Raw genomic sequence first — 16,646 nt, 5'->3', positions numbered from 1 at the left:
CTCACCATTCATTAAATATTGCAACATGCCTTCTGCCCCCATACTACCTTACTCTGCTCTGTTTTTTCCCACAGAGTCATCTAATTATCCTACTTGATTTACTTACTTACGGTTTTAGTTCATTGTCTGCCTCCCTCCGTGTGTGTGTGTGTTAAGTCACTTCAGTCATGTCCAGCTCAGTGCAATCCCATGGACTGTAGCCTGCCAGGCTCCTCTGTCTGTGGGATTCTCCAGTCAAGAATACTGGAGTGGGTTGTCATGCCCTTCTCCTGGGGATCTTCCCGACCCAGGGGTCCAACCTGGGTCTTCTGCACTGCAGGCAGATTCTTTACCCTCTGCGTCCATCTACTAGATTATAACTCTCAGTAGGTTAGGGATTTTGTCACTGTTATTATCTCAAACTTCAGAACATCGCCTGGCACGGGGTAGGTGCTCAATGACTCTCTGTTAACAGTTAAGTGGAATGAAGTCTTTAAATGTTGCCATACAAGGAGGTATAAAGAGGGCCACAGCAAGGGACCGGGGCGGTGCTGTGGGGGTGGCTCTTCAAAGGCTGGAGAGCAGTGAAGAGCCCTGGGCGGGGCAGGCAGAGAGGGAAGATTACAGGGCCAGTTACTTTTACAGGCGTGATCACATGTAACTTTCATAACAGCTGTAATAATATCGGTGGTATTGTTTCCTCTTTACAGATGAGAAAAGTGAGACTCAGGGGTATAATAACAGGCTTTTGGTCACCTAGCTAGAATGTGCCCTGGAGTCGGCATTTGTGACTCCAAAGTCACGTGTTTCCTTTTGTTTCCAGTCTCAGCCCCATCATGTCCTGGGTGCAGGAATGTGGGCAAGTTATGTAACTGTTTTGAACATCAGGAATTGTGTCTGTTTGGATTCTGGTGAAAATTAAATGAGAAAAATTCATGGAAAGTGCTTACCATGTATTATATTTTTTTTAAATGTTACTTATCACTGTTACTATAGCTTGGTAGAGATACGTCCGTAAACACGTTTATCTGTTGAAAGCCCCCGGACAGCCTTTGCCCTGCTGGTGGTCTGTCCTTGCGGAACTGCTCCGTGTTGACTTCTGGCTGGACTCAGTTTATTTTTCTTGCTCTCCTGATTATTCCTCTCTGTTGACCAAGTAGAACTTAGAGATCTGATCCACATCGCCTTTGTGCCTCAATACATTCACTGCTTCTCCTTTCAAATGCCAGTCTTCATTTTGCAAGCCTTCCCTGGTACCCTCTTCCTGATTCCACTTTATTCCCATCCTTGACAATTTGGCTTCAGGAGGGTTCTCTAGTACAGTTTACTCAGCAGTCAGGGGCTAAATCCCTTAGCTCGGCTCCTGCAAGTGTGGTCTGTATTGCCATGCAGTAACTTGTGCTTTCTTACTCTTTTAGGATCATACCAAAACAGAATTGGATGCTTGGAAGATTGTCCGAGTTAATGAAAATTTCCGAGTCATTGCCTTGGGCTTGCCAGTGCCCAGGTACTCTGGGAATCCATTAGATCCCCCACTCCGGTCTCGATTTCAAGCCAGAGATATTTATTATCTTCCCTTCAAGGTAAGTAGGAACAGGGATAATTTGTTTTTAAATTTTTATTTCATTTTAATTGAAATATAACTTATTTGCAATATTATATTAGTTTCAGGTGTTCATCTTAGTGATTCAATATTTTCATAGATTATACTTCATTTAAAGTTATTATAAAATATTGGCTATGTTCTTTGTGGGTGTCCCTGATAGCTCAGCTGGTAAAGAATCTGCCTGCAATGCAGGAGACCCCAGTTCGATTCCTGGGTCAGGAAGATCCCCTGGAGAAGGGATAGGCTACCTACTCCAGTATTCTTGGACTTCCCTGGTGGCTCAGACAGTAAAGAACCCATATTCCTTGTGCTTGTAGCTTATTTGTTTTATACATGGTAGTTTGTACCTCTTCATCCCCTCCCCTGGCTTTCCCCTCTCTCCTTAAGGGTGGTTTATTTTTAAAACGTCTCTCCTATTTATAATTAATTCAGTTACTATAAAAATGTTACTATGTTTGTAGTTGTCCCCCTCAGTAGTTACTGGAAAGTGAAATGGATACAAAGGTAAAGAAAATCTCTGAAAACTAGGAAGAAAAAGTTACTTTTCTTTTAGAAAAATGACATGTATCAGAAAACGATTTTTTGCTATTGATTGCTTGGTGTTTGCTTGATTAAAAGGTTGAATTATGTCTCTAAGTATTTGCATTTAATATGTTACAGTCCTTATTAATTAATTTGGTATGTTCCTATGCTATTTTAGGACCAACTTAAACTGTTATATTCAGTTGGAGCCAATGTTCCTACTGAAAAGTAAGTATTTCAGATATACATATAGATAGATCTATATGTGTGTGTGTGTGTGTGTGTGTGTGTGTGTGTGTGTGTGTATATATATATATATGTATATGCTCCTGCTGCTAAGTATCCTCCAGGCAAGAACACTGGAGTGGGTTGCCGTTTCCTTCTCCAATGCATGAAAGTGAAAAGTGAAAGTGAAGTCGCTCAGTCGTGTCCGACTTTAGCAACCCCATGGACTGCAGCCTACCAGGCTCCTCCGTCCATGGGATTTTCCAGGCAAGAGTACTGGAGTGGGGTGCCAGTGCCTTCTCCGAATATATATATATATATATGCTAGCTATTTATATGGAGAAGGCAATGGCACCCCACTCCAGTACTCTTGCCTGGAAAATCCCATGGACGGAAGAGCCTGGTAGGCTGCAGTCCATGGGGTTGCTAAGAGTCGGACACGACTGAGCGACTTCCCTTTCACTTTTCACTTTCATGCATTGGAGAAGGAAACGGCAACCCACTCCAGTGTTCTTGCCTGGAGAATCCCAGGGACGGGGGAGCCTGGTGGGCTGCCGTCTCTGGGGTCGCACAGAGTCGGACACGACTGAAGTGACTTAGCAGCAGCAGCAGCTATTTATATATAAATCGATATTTATAACATATTAACATAATAATTTATACCATTAACATATGCTATATGAAGCATGTTATATTAAACATAAAAATAATATGTTTATATATAAAATTTATATATAAACACACATAAATATGTATATTTGTGTGTATAAATAGCTTATATGTATATATAAATTCTGGATTCTTAACATTGAACTTGTTTTGCCCATTCATTGATCAACTGATTCATTCATTCAGCAACCATTTGAAGAGCTTTTCAGCAGCTGTGGTACATGTGCTAATGATAAAGTTAATGAGTTAATAAGACATGGACTTTGATGACAAGAATTTCAAGATCCAGTAGTGTTTAAAGATATGTGTATAAATATTTTTCTTTAACATAGTGTGGTAAGGGCCATAATTTCAAAGTGTTGGGGCTGGAACTGTACAAGGTCTTTGCAGAGGCATTGGCATTTGATGTACATCTTAAAGAATGAGTAGGCTTTTGACTGATAGAGAATGGAATTAAGGAATTCTAAGAAATTTTTTAAAGGCGTGGGTTATGAGTGAGTGTGCTTTATTCTTGAAAACATGAAAAGCTCCCAGTGGCCAAAGTTTGGATTTGGACTGAGAAGGGTAGGAGGTAAGACTGACAGGGTAGTTTTGGGTCAGGTTGTGTAAAACCTTACATATTGTGATGGATTTAAGAGATTAGGTACAGTTACCTGTACCTAACAAGCTTCTGAATGAAATGTAATGTGGAGCTGCTGTTCTTTAAGAATTTAATAGTAGATGTCAACTTTTTAGATTAGTTAAATTGGCCCAGCTATTTTGTCTTTAACAGATTTTATATACTGAAACTATTAGAATAAAATTTAATACCACTTCTTTTTTTCCCCTAGAGTTTCTCAGCTTTTGTCCTTTGCCACCACTCTCTGTTCCCAAGAATCTTCTACCCTTGGACTTCCAGATTTTCCTTTAGATAGTTTACCAGCTGCAGTTCAAATCCTGGTATGTATCAAGTAATTTAATGACTGGTATATCCAAATGTGGCAAGGAAAATTTAAAAGTTAATCCTTGGAGATTAATCATTTCTGTTTGTCTTGTCATATTCTTCTATAAATATTTCAAGGCCTGAGTTTAATTTGCTGTGCAGCCCAGCAAACTGTACCGAGACCAGTGATGTGTTCTGAGCTTTTAGACAGCATACAGCCTTGAGGTTGGGGAGGGCCGGGGGGAAGGTAGACTTCCAGCTCAGGTGTAAGTTGGACATAGGGAAGGAGGTGTTCCACCCGACCACATAGAGGTCAGCTGCAGAGTACCTTGGGCCTCCGACTGGCTTCACCTGAGGTAGGCGAGCTAGGGCTTTCACACTCCAGCGCCATCGGTCCCTGGTTAGTGTTGTCCCCGGGGCCACATGTTCCCAGGCACTAGCTGCTCTCCCACCCTGGGAGCCAAGCTGGCTCCAGGAACTCAAGGGCAGTCTTCTTTCAAAGACCTGCAGCAGCTGGCTGCCGGAAGAGCAAGCAGGGAGACAGGAAGGAGGAACCGGATGGGGGATTTGGTGGAGCGTAGACGTCCTCCACTGCGCTTTCATGAAGGTCATGACGGTGGCGTCTGGTGTGATGGGAAGGCAGAGGGCACAGCACAGGCAGAGGTGCTGATTCACCAGAGGGCTTGGTGTGTTTGGAGAATGGTAATAAATTGTGTCACTAGAGCAAATGCGTGTGGTGAAGAGAAATGTGAGGACCTTGTTGTCACAAGTGTTTTGCATGGTGAGTGAGGTTGTCTGGATTTTATGATGTGGAAGAAGTGGCCTGTTAGACATTATTAAGTAGATGGGATGTGCGACAATCAGGTATCTGTAGGAGGAAGACACCTCTGTTGGCAGCAAGGTGGGGTGGGGGTGCGTGGGATGCACAGGAACACTGAGACAAGAAACTTATTTTTAATCTCATGTTGCTTCTTATTTTTCTCATTTCCTGAAAGTCAGTGAGTTAGGTTTCCCATGAATCATTTACACCGTTCGAAACACCTGGGGCGCCTTCCACGTGGCACTAGTGAAAAAGAACAACCTGCCTGCCAGTGCAGGAGACACAAGAGAAGCTGGCTGGGAAGGTCTGCTGGAGGAGGGCACGCAACCCACTCCAGTATTCTTGCCTGGAGAATTCCATGCACAGAGGAGCTTGGCAGGCTACAGTTCATAGGGTTGCAAAGAGTCAGACACGACTGAAGGGACTTTGCACATGCGTGCGTACCAACATTTGGAGCAACATTTTCCCTCCATATTTTTCATGTCTTCTAATTTTAATTCTTACTGTTTTTTCCTTGGAACTTTTTACTTTGACAATTCTCAAATCCAAAAAAAAAAAAAAAGTTCAAAAATAGCCAAACATAAAACTATAATCCCATTAGGTAGATTCACCAATTTTTAACATTATTACTGCTTTTGTTTACACTTTCTCTTTTTTACCTAAACAATTCTGAAAGTCAATTGCAGTCAGTATTCTTAACTACTTCAATATGCAGTTCTAAGAATTAGAACATTCTTCTATTAATACATAACCAGGACACGTACTATCACACCTCTCTACATATCAACAATAGTTCCATAATGTCATCTAATAGGCAGCTTATATTGAAATTTCTCTCATTGCCCTAATTAAACAGACTTTTTAAAGTAAGGTAAACCCATTTGGTTCCAAATAGGAAAAGGAGTACATCAAGGCTGTATATTGTCACCCTGCTTATTTAACTTCTATGCAGAGTACATCATGAGAAATGCTGGACTGGAAGAAACACAAGCTGGAATCAAGATTGCCGGGAGAAATATCAATAACCTCAGATATGCAGATGACACTACCCTTATGGCAGAAAGTGAAGAGGAACTAAAAAGCCTCTTGATGAAAGTCAAAGTGGAGAGTGAAAAAGTTGGCTTAAAGCTCAACATTCAGAAAACGAAGATCATGGCATCCGGTCCCACCACTTCATGGGAAATAGATGGGGAAACAGTGGAAACAGTATCAGACTTTATTTTGGGGGGCTCCAAAATCACTGCAGATGGTGACTGCAGCCATGAAATTAAAAGACACTTACTCCTTGGAAGGAAAGTTATGACCAACCTAGATAGCATAGTGAAAAGCAGAGACATTACTTTGCCAACAAGGGTCCGTCTAGTCAAGGCTGTGCTTTTTCCTGTGGTCATGTATAGATGTGAGAGTTGGACTGGGAAGAAGGCTGAGCACCGAAGAATTAATGCTTTTGAACTGTGGTGTTGGAGAAGACTCTTGAGAGTCCCTTGGACTGCAAGGAGATCCAACCAGTCCATTCTGAAGGAGATCAGCCCTGGGATTTCTTTGGAAGGCATGATGCTAAAGCTGAAACTCCAGTACTTTGGCCACCTCATGCGAAGAGTTGACTCATCGGAAAAGACTCTGATGCTGGGAGGGATTGGGGGCAGGAGGAGAAGGGGACAACAGAGGATGAGATGGCTGGATGGCATCACTGACTCGATGGACGTGAGTCTGAGTGAACTCCGGGGGTTGGTGATGGACAGGGAGGCCTGGCGTGCTGCGATTCATGGGGTCGCAAAGAGTCGGACACGACTGAGAGAGTGAACTGAACTGAACTGAAACCTATTTGGGAAAGCAGTTTGGGGTGAAGAATTTGAGGATGAAAACACTTCCTGACTTTGTAGTTAGAACAGTGACTTATATGGGCTTCCCAGGTGGCGCTAGTGGTAAAGAACCTGTCTGCTGATGAGACAAAGAAGACATAGGTTCAGTCCCTGGGTTGGGGAGATCCCCGGAGAAGGGAACGGCAAACCCACTCCAGTATTTCTGCCTGGAGAACTGCATGGACAGAGGAACATGGTGGGCTACAGTCCTTGGGGTCGCAGAGTTGGACACAACTGAAGTGACTGAGCATGAACACTTTGTAACTTTGTAGTTGTAACAGTGAAGCCAGGAGTATGTGGATGAGGTGCACCAAGGTTAGGAGTAAGGGGAAAAGAGAAGGTACTTTGGGATGAGTGGGGTAGAGAAATGTGCCAAACACATAATCTTTGGACATGCTGAATGGGAGTCTGTGGGACACCCATAGACTCACATCTCACAGACAGTTGGGAGCTTAGATCTAGAGCTGAAGAGACTTGTCAAGAGTAGGGATGGAGACACACCGTCAGTAGCTGAAAGATGAGAGTGGGCGAGTTTACCAGGGAAAGGGTGCAGGCCAGGGAGAGAAGAGGAAACTATGGATATTTGCTTTTGTGGACTTCTTGAGAATGTGATACACTTGCTGGCTATCGTTTATGATGCAATTTCAATGTCACATGTATGTTTCAGCTATACTTTTTGTGATGGTTGTAGATGTCCTTCATTCCCATGTGTTTTCCCTCCCAAATAGGACTCCTTTCCTATGATGTCAATCCAACACGCGCTCCAGTGGCTTTACCCGTACACTGTGTTACTGGGCCATGAAGGGAAGATGGCTGTGCAAGGGGTTTTAAAAGTAAGTGTCTGCTTCACTTTCTTTCTTACCTTTCCCGTGTTCTCTTCCTGTGCCTTCTTTTCCCTTCTCATCTCTCTCTTACCCTTTTTTCCTACTTTTGTGTCTCCTTCTTTCTTTCTTTCCTGTGTCTTTTCTTCTCCTCTTTTCCAGACGTGCAGGTGCTGGCTTGACAGTAATGGGGAGTAAATATTCCTTCTGCATTTATTAGCAGGCACTCTACACTAAGGAAGAGCTTTTCTTCTCCATGACATACTTATTTATTCATTTATATCAATATGGACTTATGGATCCCTATTTCATTCAGTGGGTTATAATTTACTATCATTATTTATTTTCACACTAACATTATCTCAGGTCTTGGCCACTCCAAGCTAATCATTGGTAGAGTCGTTGACTCACCCCAAATAATTCCCTTTTATGAAGGACATTTTTGTTTTTCTTACACAGTTTGACTCAAGGCATATAGATTTCTAAGAAGCAGGTAGAACGTGAACACTTGGCAGTTGTGGTCATGTGTACACGCCCCAGGATTTGACATATGGAATAGTATTTGGGGACTTCCTTAATGGTCCAGGGGTTAGGGCTTCACACCCCCAGTGCAGGGAAGTAAGATACCCACATGCTGCACCGTGCGGCCAAAAAACAAGAGATACTTGAACGGTATTTATTCTGCCTTATCCCAGAACATACACAGGGTCTTTGGGAATATGGAAGTACTCTCTGCAGCTAGTATTAGTGAGAGGGGCTCAGAAGAGTGGAACAGTAGATTCTAATTACTTAAGTGGGATTTTATTTTGTATATCAGCTAGTCCAAGAAGTAGTGTTTTCATTGATTGGTGATGTCAATAATAATAATAGCAAAATAAAAATAACAAAAAGCTGTATCCTCATAAATGCTAGAATGTATAGTTATTAGCAGAATCCTAAGGAAAAACAAGAAGAAGCAAGGGGAAAATAATGGTCAATAAAGAGACAAAGGAAAGTGGAGGAGACAGAAGAGAGAGACGCAGGCCTGAGAGTGTGAAATAGCAGCCACTGGTGAAAGAAAGGGGTTTTCTGTGTGTGTGAGAAGGGGTGAGGGAGTGGGGGTGGGAGAGAGGGGGAAATAGAAGGAGGTTAAAAAGATAATGGAGAACCATTTGGAAATGGGGAAATTAATTCATAGGCTCAGGGAGTCGGGAAACTACCAGTTTGACTGTATAGTTCACTCTAAGATTCAGAGAGTTTTTTTTTTTCTCTTTGGCTGCGCTGGGTCCTCTTGTTTCTGCTCAGGCTCCTCTAGTTGTGGCGAGCAGGGGCTGCTCTCTGGTTGCAGTGCGTGGGCTTCTCACTGTGGCGGCTTCTCTCGTTGCCCAGCACAGGCTCTCGGGCGCGTGAGAGCCTTAGCGCACTAGAACGTCAGCAGTCGTGGTGCACAGGCTTAGTTGCTCCGCAGCATGTGGAATCTTCCCAGACCAGGGGCCGAACCCGTGACCTCTGGAATGGCAGGCAGTTTCTTACCCACTGGGCCACCAGAGAAGTCCTAGAACTCACCTTTGGTTTAATTAACATCTGTGCTACCTTGGCATCCTTCATTGAAATAGCATACCTAATGTCTGAGAAAAAAAGCCTGTGTTTACAGGTGAGCTCCCAGCTGCACATCAGCACAAAGTTCAGTGCCGTGGGAACAAGGGTACATGGAATAGAAGAAAATATCAGTTCTGATAAAATGAAGCAATATAAGCTTTTGTGACACAAGCAAGAGAGGGTATTGATAAGTGTCTAGATAAGTCTGTTATGAACGAAGGTCTTCATTTTTACAAAGGTATCAGTTTGATGTGTTTCTGGTCTCTAATTTCAGAATTAGTCATACAAATTCTATAAAGTTATACAATGCCTTTAAAGAGTTGAGTTTTCTAAAGAAGATAGTCAGTGTTGCTTCATTTTGTTTGGCCTTTATCTGGACCTTTATAATTAAAGGGGAACATAGAATACTGATTGAGAGTCCATATTACAAACAGAAATAATTTCAAATCTGATTGTAGAATTTAAAAAAAAATGGAAAAAGGGGAATTTTGTTACTTATGTAAGAGGAGAAAAAGTGATTGTCTTTTCTTGCCTTAATTTTGTGAAGAATTATATATCTATTTTATTCCTCTATTTCCTTTTTGATCAACAATCTTTAAATTTCCTATGCCAGCAAATAGTAACTCACCTTGCAACTTCAGTTCTTGAACTATTTTAGTGTATTCTAGCCTACTATTTTTATTCTACTGAAATATTTTAGTTTGCATTATTTATGAGGATGTAACAAGTATAGCAAGTGTTCAAGGCATTAGTTCCTTTCTGGAATATAAATGCTCTGACATCAACCCTATGTCAAGTTAAAACTGTCATTACTATGGCTGGAATAAAAGCATGGCTTTAAGCTCATAAATGTATTGTTTTAGAATTTTATGAGTCTGAGTTCCAGATTCTAATGAATGTAATTACTTGGCTAAGGCTTTACTCCTTTTCTATTAAACTTCCCTTAAAATACAATGTAACTTTTTCTTTTTCTCTTTTTAATGAAATTAAGGAGTCAATGATTGTTAATTGTCTACAACATGGAAGCTCTTCCTATCAAACTGTGTGACACCAGGGGAATTTGCATATATAAATTGTGTAAAGTATAAAACTTACGTTTTCTGTGGTAGCACAAATAAACAGTTTTTCTTAGGATGGAGAAAGGAATGATTGTCTTGGGTACTTAAGACATTGAAATGAGGACGTGAACTGGGCTGTTGTGTTTAAAATGTTGAAACTGAAGATAATTTTCTTCCCCAGACTCTATTTTCTAGAATTGAATCATTCTGTTGAATAGGCAGTGATCTGTTCTTTCATTGGGTTTCAATTCTTTTGCTATAGTGATTGTGTTCTGTAAGTATTGTAGGATTTGTGGGGAATAATTTCTGCCTATTTAATGCTAAAAATGAGTTAAGCCTTTCATATTGAACATGCTGCTGTTAAATGGGCATAGGATTTAATTAATTCTTAATTAGTATCCTCATGTTTCATATACTTACTTGTGTTCTGTATGCGTTTTTTATATAATCATCTGGGATTAGAGAGTTTAACCTAGTGTTAGAACCTTGATCACTGGCCTACATGGAGAAAGAATCAGTGGTCCGGGCATTTTAGGTCCAGTCTGGCAAGATTGAGAACCTGTGTTGTGGAAGGCAGTGTATCAGATACTATAGAAGATTGATTGTTATACTTGATCATAACCAGTTAAACTAACCATACAGGCAGTCAGCAGGATGGTGTCCAGGAGGTTCTATTTTTATCAATTTCAGGCAGCTGTTAACTTCTGTTGATTTAAGAAATCAACTGATACAGCCCTTGTTATAATTTACTTTAAGCATGTTTTCAAGAGTCACATCATCCTTTTCTAGGAAGCTGGAACCTTTGATTATCAGGAATTGTAGACTGAAAACTTCTGTCAGATCATTCTATTCCTTGGTATTTAGTAAATTTTACGGACTATTTTCCGGAGAAGGCAGTGGCACCCCACTCCAGTACTCTCGCCTGGAAAATCCCATGGATGGAGGAGCCTGGAAGGCTGCAGTCCATGGGGTCGCTGAGGGTCGCATACGACCGAGCGACTTCACTTTCACTTTTCACTTTCATGCATTGGAGAAGGAAATGGCAACCCACTCCAGTGTTCTTGCCTGGAGAATCCCAGGGACGGGGGAGCCTGGTGGGCTGTCATCTATGGGGTCGCACAGAGTTGGACACGACGGAAGCGACTTAGCAGCAGCAGCAGCCTCAGGGACTATTTTCAGGTCATCTTTAGTAATTGGCTTAAGTAGAATGAATGGTATCTGCAAAAATAGGGGGAAAATATTCTCATTAATTTTTTTGCCTTTATTTTTATAACACTGAATGACTTTTAGTTTTAATTAAGATGGACATTTCCAGATATCCAACATTAATACTAAAATAAAAAGTAAATTATATGTTTCTCTGGTCATTTTATAGCGCTTTGAACTCGAGGATTCAAGAAGATCTGTGCTTCCTGAGAAGATTGTGAGAGTGGAAAGGACGACCGAAAACAATGTCTTCCAAGCTTCTGTGACCATCCGGATTGCAGAAAAAGAGGTGACCATCAAGGTAATGAATGAATCAAGGTTTGTACTTTCTAAGATTGCCAGGTTCTGGTTAGTACTGGACATTTTTTTTTAACCTAAATTGAATTTATAATCTGTTCATAAGTCTTTGGTTCCATAGTGTCACATATATATGTCTGTATCTGTGTATTTATGTATCCAGTCGTAAACTCTGTAAAAAAATTTGTAAACTGGAAAAATTTAGGAGAAACATAGGGATAGCTTTTCATCAAAAACCAGTCAGCCTCTGGGAAATCAAATACAGTGTTTATTAATGAAAGCATTTTGTGTTCTAAGTCCTTGATAAGATATAGTTTGAAAATATGTTTTCAAAGATTTCACAGCTGAGGATTGAGACCCCAAGGACTGTAGCCCACACGGCTCCTCTGTCCCTGGAATTCTCCAGGCAAGAATACTGGAGTGGGTGGCCATGCCCTTCTCCAGGGGATCTTCCTGACCCAGGGATCGAACCCGGGTCTCCTGGATTGCAAATGGATTCTTTACTGTCTTAGGTACAGGGAAGCCCAGAACTAAGGATTACCCTTTTCAAATAAAATATCTGTCAGCTATAGGAAGCGGTTGAAAGAAGAGCTATTGTAGGTGAACAGTTTTTAGAGGAGGGAATGGTATTTGGTCACAGAGCTCCATCTGCTTTCTCTGCCTGCTTTTTTCTAACCCTTTCTTTGAGGGTCCTGAGAATCCCAAGAGGTGATAGGAAACTGACACTAGAATACACAGCTTGAAAAATACTGACTTAATGAAATTGTAAGTGAATGTAGGAAAGAGTAAACGCTTGCCTTCTTATGTTAGGACAGAGCAAATTTTCATGATAGACTTTTTTGTTTGTTTTAATGTAATAGTAATAATATTAGGTTGGCCAAAAAGTTTGTCCAGGTTTTTCCATAAGATGGTACAGAAAAACCTGAGCAAACTTTTTGGCCAACCCAATACTTATTCATGTAATTGTATTTATTCAGTCATCAAACAAAATATTGAATATGTCTACCATGAGCTGGGCTCTGTTTTGGAATCTGCTGAGTGCCTGCAGTGTACTAACACTTTAATAAGGAGAAGATAGGAAATAAAATGAAGTAGGTGTGAAGGACGGGAGGAGGTTTTAAGAATAGCTGCCTGTGAGTGGTAAACTAAAAATAAAAATGGGAAAAGATTTGTGGATAGTTTAGAAATCAGGAGATCTTTGGTGATTTTGGAGAATCCCAGTTGGCTGATTTTAAATTCTGTCCTTATAACTGAAATTTGAGCAAAAACCTTCATTCTCAAGCAGTGCATTGTTATTATGAGTTATAAATAGCATGAAAATTACTTGATTCTCATGAAAATGTCTGACAGCATGGGCTTTAATTTTAGAGGGATTATTGACTTGGAAGTTTGATGAAAATGATCATCAGATCTGTGCTTGAGAAAATTGCTACTCTCCTGAAATATCTAAAAGACTATATAATTGAATTGAGCAGGAAATTATTTGAAATTTTAAATGGCAGTTGTATGCTTTCATTTACTAATATTTTTAGAAAAATATGCATATTACATTTACCTCTTTTTAATTGTAGGTACCAGCTGGGACTAGGCCATTAAGTCAGCCTTGTACATCGGACCATTTTATACAAACCTGGAGCCATAAACAACTACTTGCCGAAATGATGCAGTCTCACATGGTTAAGGACATATGCTTAATTGGAGGAAAAGTAAGACTGGCAGCCGTGCTGCAAACTTCTGTGTCCTGACTTTGGGTTGTTTTGACTTATCCCTTAAATGATTGTGTCCATTTGTAGGGTTGTGGAAAAACAGTCATCGCTAAGAACTTTGCAGACACCTTGGGATACAATATAGAACCTATCATGCTGTATCAGGTATGCTGTTCATTTTTAGTACTTGGACTATAAACGTATGCTTTCGGACCATCAGTAGAATTTATGGATATCCTTATTTAAGTTGGACCTGTTAGTTTTGAAGTTGATAAATAACTGAAACAGCTATCAAGCTGGAATGCAATTATAATTATTTGGAATTTTTGAAAGTGTATTCTAGGATATCTGATGTCCCCGAAATACCACGGTCTGTTTTTACATGCATGTGTACACCCAGTATAGTTAACAGTAACTTGGATATACAGTTTTCCCAGCATGATTTGTTGAAAAGACTGTCTTTTCCCCTATAGGATAGTCTTGTCATTCTTGTAAAAAAATCAAGTGACCGTATGTGTGCCGTAAATTTCTGGACTCCCTATTCTACTCCACTGGTTTATATGTCTGTCTATATGGTGAGGGGGAGTACCTTTTTTTTTTTTTTTTGCTTAATTCATGGAAGATGAGATGAATACCTTGCCTTCTTAGAAAATCACCCCTCTTGATGGTTAGCTCAATATGAAAGTTCATTAGAAGTGATCTGAGAATGGCATTTTATCATAATCTGCCTGCAGTGCAGGAGACCTGAGTGTGATTCCTGCGTTGGCAAGATCCCCTGGAGAAGGGAATGGCAACCCACTCCAGTATTCTTGTCTGGAAAATTCCATGGACAGAGGAAACCGGCAGGCTACAGTCCATGGGGCTGCTAAGAGTTGGACACAACTGAGTAAATAACACTTTCACTTTTCACCAACCTAGTTTCAAATGAAAATACTTTTCTACCAAATGATGGGGAGGAAAAAAGCCTAAATCATCAATATATTTATAAAACAAGTTAAATTTTATTATAAACATTTTATATTCTAAGTCTAGGATAAATACAAGCATAATTTACCTTCCCAGCTGCCATTGCTTTGACATCATACAGAGAAGACCTTTTGTGAAGATAATATTTCTTTTCTCTTTGACCTCACCCCCATTTATTAGTAGTATTATTGCTAAAATTGTACACATTATTCTTTTTCTTACGTTAAAGTAAAAACTCCCATTCTAATGAAAGCTGGAAAGAATTTTTGCCTCATCTGTTTATTCCGGACAGTACCGATTCTGTATCAGATTTCTATAGTCAGTTTATGGTGATTTGTACAGTGTAGTGACAGATTACCCTATGAGCGTGTGCTTGAACTGTGAAGGTCACAGTAACCCCATCCTACTCTCTGTTAAAAGAAGAACCAAACAAGGGAGTACATGTGTATTTGTCAATATAGATCTCTCAACTACTGAAAAACTATCTAAAGAATCTTGCCGTTGAGAAAGTTACCCTTATGCGAGAAAGAATTAGTTTAAGAGGCCAAGAACAGATTTTCTTATGTATTTTTGGAGAGTGCCAGTAAGTTCACGAAAGATTTCTTTTAATTTTTTTTAACTTTCCTGTTGAATTTGTTGATTGATGAAGAAAGGTAAGAAAATTATACTATTAACGTTGATGGCAGACCATTCTATTACCTGATACTCCTCTGAGATATGAAGTCAGTCTTTTCTAGTTCCTGCCATGAGATAAGGTCATTTAGTCATATCTTGAGTGAGTGAGTGAGTGAGTGAAGTCGCTCAGTCGTGTCCGAGGCTTTGCGACCCCGTGGACTATAGCCCACCAGGCTCCTCCATCCATGGAATTCGCCAGGCAACAGTACTGGAGTGGGTTGCCATTTCCTTCTCCAGGGGGTCTTCCCAACCCAGGGATCGAACCCAGGTCTCCTGCACTGCAGGCAGACGCTTTAACCTCTGAGCCTAATCTTCTATCTGAAAAATAAGGGGGGTGATGATATTCAAAAGGCACATAAGATTCCCATAAAAATATTTTGCCCAACCTCAGCATGTACACTGTCTACATTGTAGATGGCCTGCAAGGATTGGGAAAACTGGTGCTGAGATAAAGAAACATCATATATTCTGAAAATCCCTTTTCCAACTTTGCTCTTCTGCTCATTAATCTTTAGAGCAATGACTGGGAGAAAAAATTGGTTTAGAAAGATATGAAGAAATATAATATTGACAACATGTTCTGTAGGTGATTTTGTATGTCTGTCTCTCCATATGGCTCCTTTCCATGAACTGAATCAGAGTGTATATCAGGCCCTATATTGACACTGGCAAGTTTTGTAAACTGTTAATCAGTTGGTCTCATGATAGAAAACAAGCTCTTGAGATTAAATATGACTCTGCTTACAGTTTCATATTTATTAGTAGTATTCATTGATTTATTTGGAACAGAGGAATTAATTTAATAGAATTCAAGGTTAGATTTTGGTTTTATAATGATGTAGCCCATATTAATGCAAAATTTTCAGAAGTTTGACCCAACATAGAGAATTTAGTGGGAATAAGTAACTCAGCATCCATTTTCCTAGAAGATATAGAGATTTCCCTGTTAATTGTACATGTATAAAGCTACACTTAATCTGTAGGTTTTGCCTTATTTTTAGACTTGACTATTTTTAGAACTGGATTTCATATGAAGAAAAAGAAAAACAGAGCTTTAACACAGATTTGTGGCAGTACATAAAATAAGTTTTATAATAGGCTATAAAAATCTTAAATCATTTGGCTCAAGTGTTAGGTCAGATTCTTTTAACTGGTTATTCTTTTTTTAGTGTTGAAGCCAGTGATTTCATAGTATTGAAGAAATACAGGTTATTATTCTTTTCTTTCACAACCAGATAAGGGCATGCTTCCAGATGTCTTTTCACACCAATGTAAATAGCACCAGATCTGTAATCTCTTATTTTTCTTTTTAAGTATTAGTTGGATTAAAAGCCAAGTCAACTCCAATCAAAAATTAAGGTCAAATAAGTTTAGGAGACTTATAGTGAACTGTCTAAAATCACTGTCTAAAACATATTGAAGTCTTAGGATCATTTTTGACCCTCAAGTTTTTCTTTTTATTCTAAACTCAAACCAAATCCTTTTCTTCATCTTCAGTCTAATTTACAATCTCTCTTTCCTGTTTATCCAAATACAGAGTAGACATATCTTAACTTTTATTCTCTCTCATCTGTTTTTACTGCCCTGTGTCTTGGATTTATTTCCTTGCCTCTTGTCTTTGTCTGGCATTTGCACTTTTTTCATGAAGATTCCAAGACTCTGTATTAATTTAAGTGGTTGATACTCAACCTTGGAGCTGGCTTTCTGTATGATTCTGTAGATCATTTTGTTTTC

At 39.9% G+C, this 16,646-nt stretch overlaps 1 protein-coding gene across 8 annotated transcripts in view; it reads left to right on the top strand.

The window, feature by feature from the left end:
• VWA8 (von Willebrand factor A domain containing 8) overlaps positions 1-16,646 on the top strand; it is a 401,675-nt gene that overhangs the window by 63,307 nt on the left and 321,722 nt on the right. For all 8 annotated transcript variants that reach the window (XR_009739842.1, XM_061434477.1, XM_061434479.1 and 5 more), the window contains exons 6-12: positions 1,398-1,562; positions 2,286-2,335; positions 3,832-3,940; positions 7,334-7,438; positions 11,438-11,569; positions 13,137-13,271; positions 13,359-13,436. Coding sequence is in view for 7 of the 8 variants with exons in the window: in XM_061434477.1 (XP_061290461.1) it covers positions 1,398-1,562; positions 2,286-2,335; positions 3,832-3,940; positions 7,334-7,438; positions 11,438-11,569; positions 13,137-13,271; positions 13,359-13,436 (774 nt within the window). In the remaining variant the exon portion in view is untranslated. The remainder of the gene's footprint in view (positions 1-1,397; positions 1,563-2,285; positions 2,336-3,831; positions 3,941-7,333; positions 7,439-11,437; positions 11,570-13,136; positions 13,272-13,358; positions 13,437-16,646) is intronic.

This window comes from Bos javanicus, chromosome 12 (genome assembly GCF_032452875.1).
Source record: "Bos javanicus breed banteng chromosome 12, ARS-OSU_banteng_1.0, whole genome shotgun sequence".
In the NCBI taxonomy this organism is placed as follows: Eukaryota; Metazoa; Chordata; class Mammalia; order Artiodactyla; family Bovidae; genus Bos; species Bos javanicus.
The sequence above is the reverse complement of the archived record's forward strand: the minus strand, read 5'-3'. Positions and strand labels throughout refer to the sequence as shown.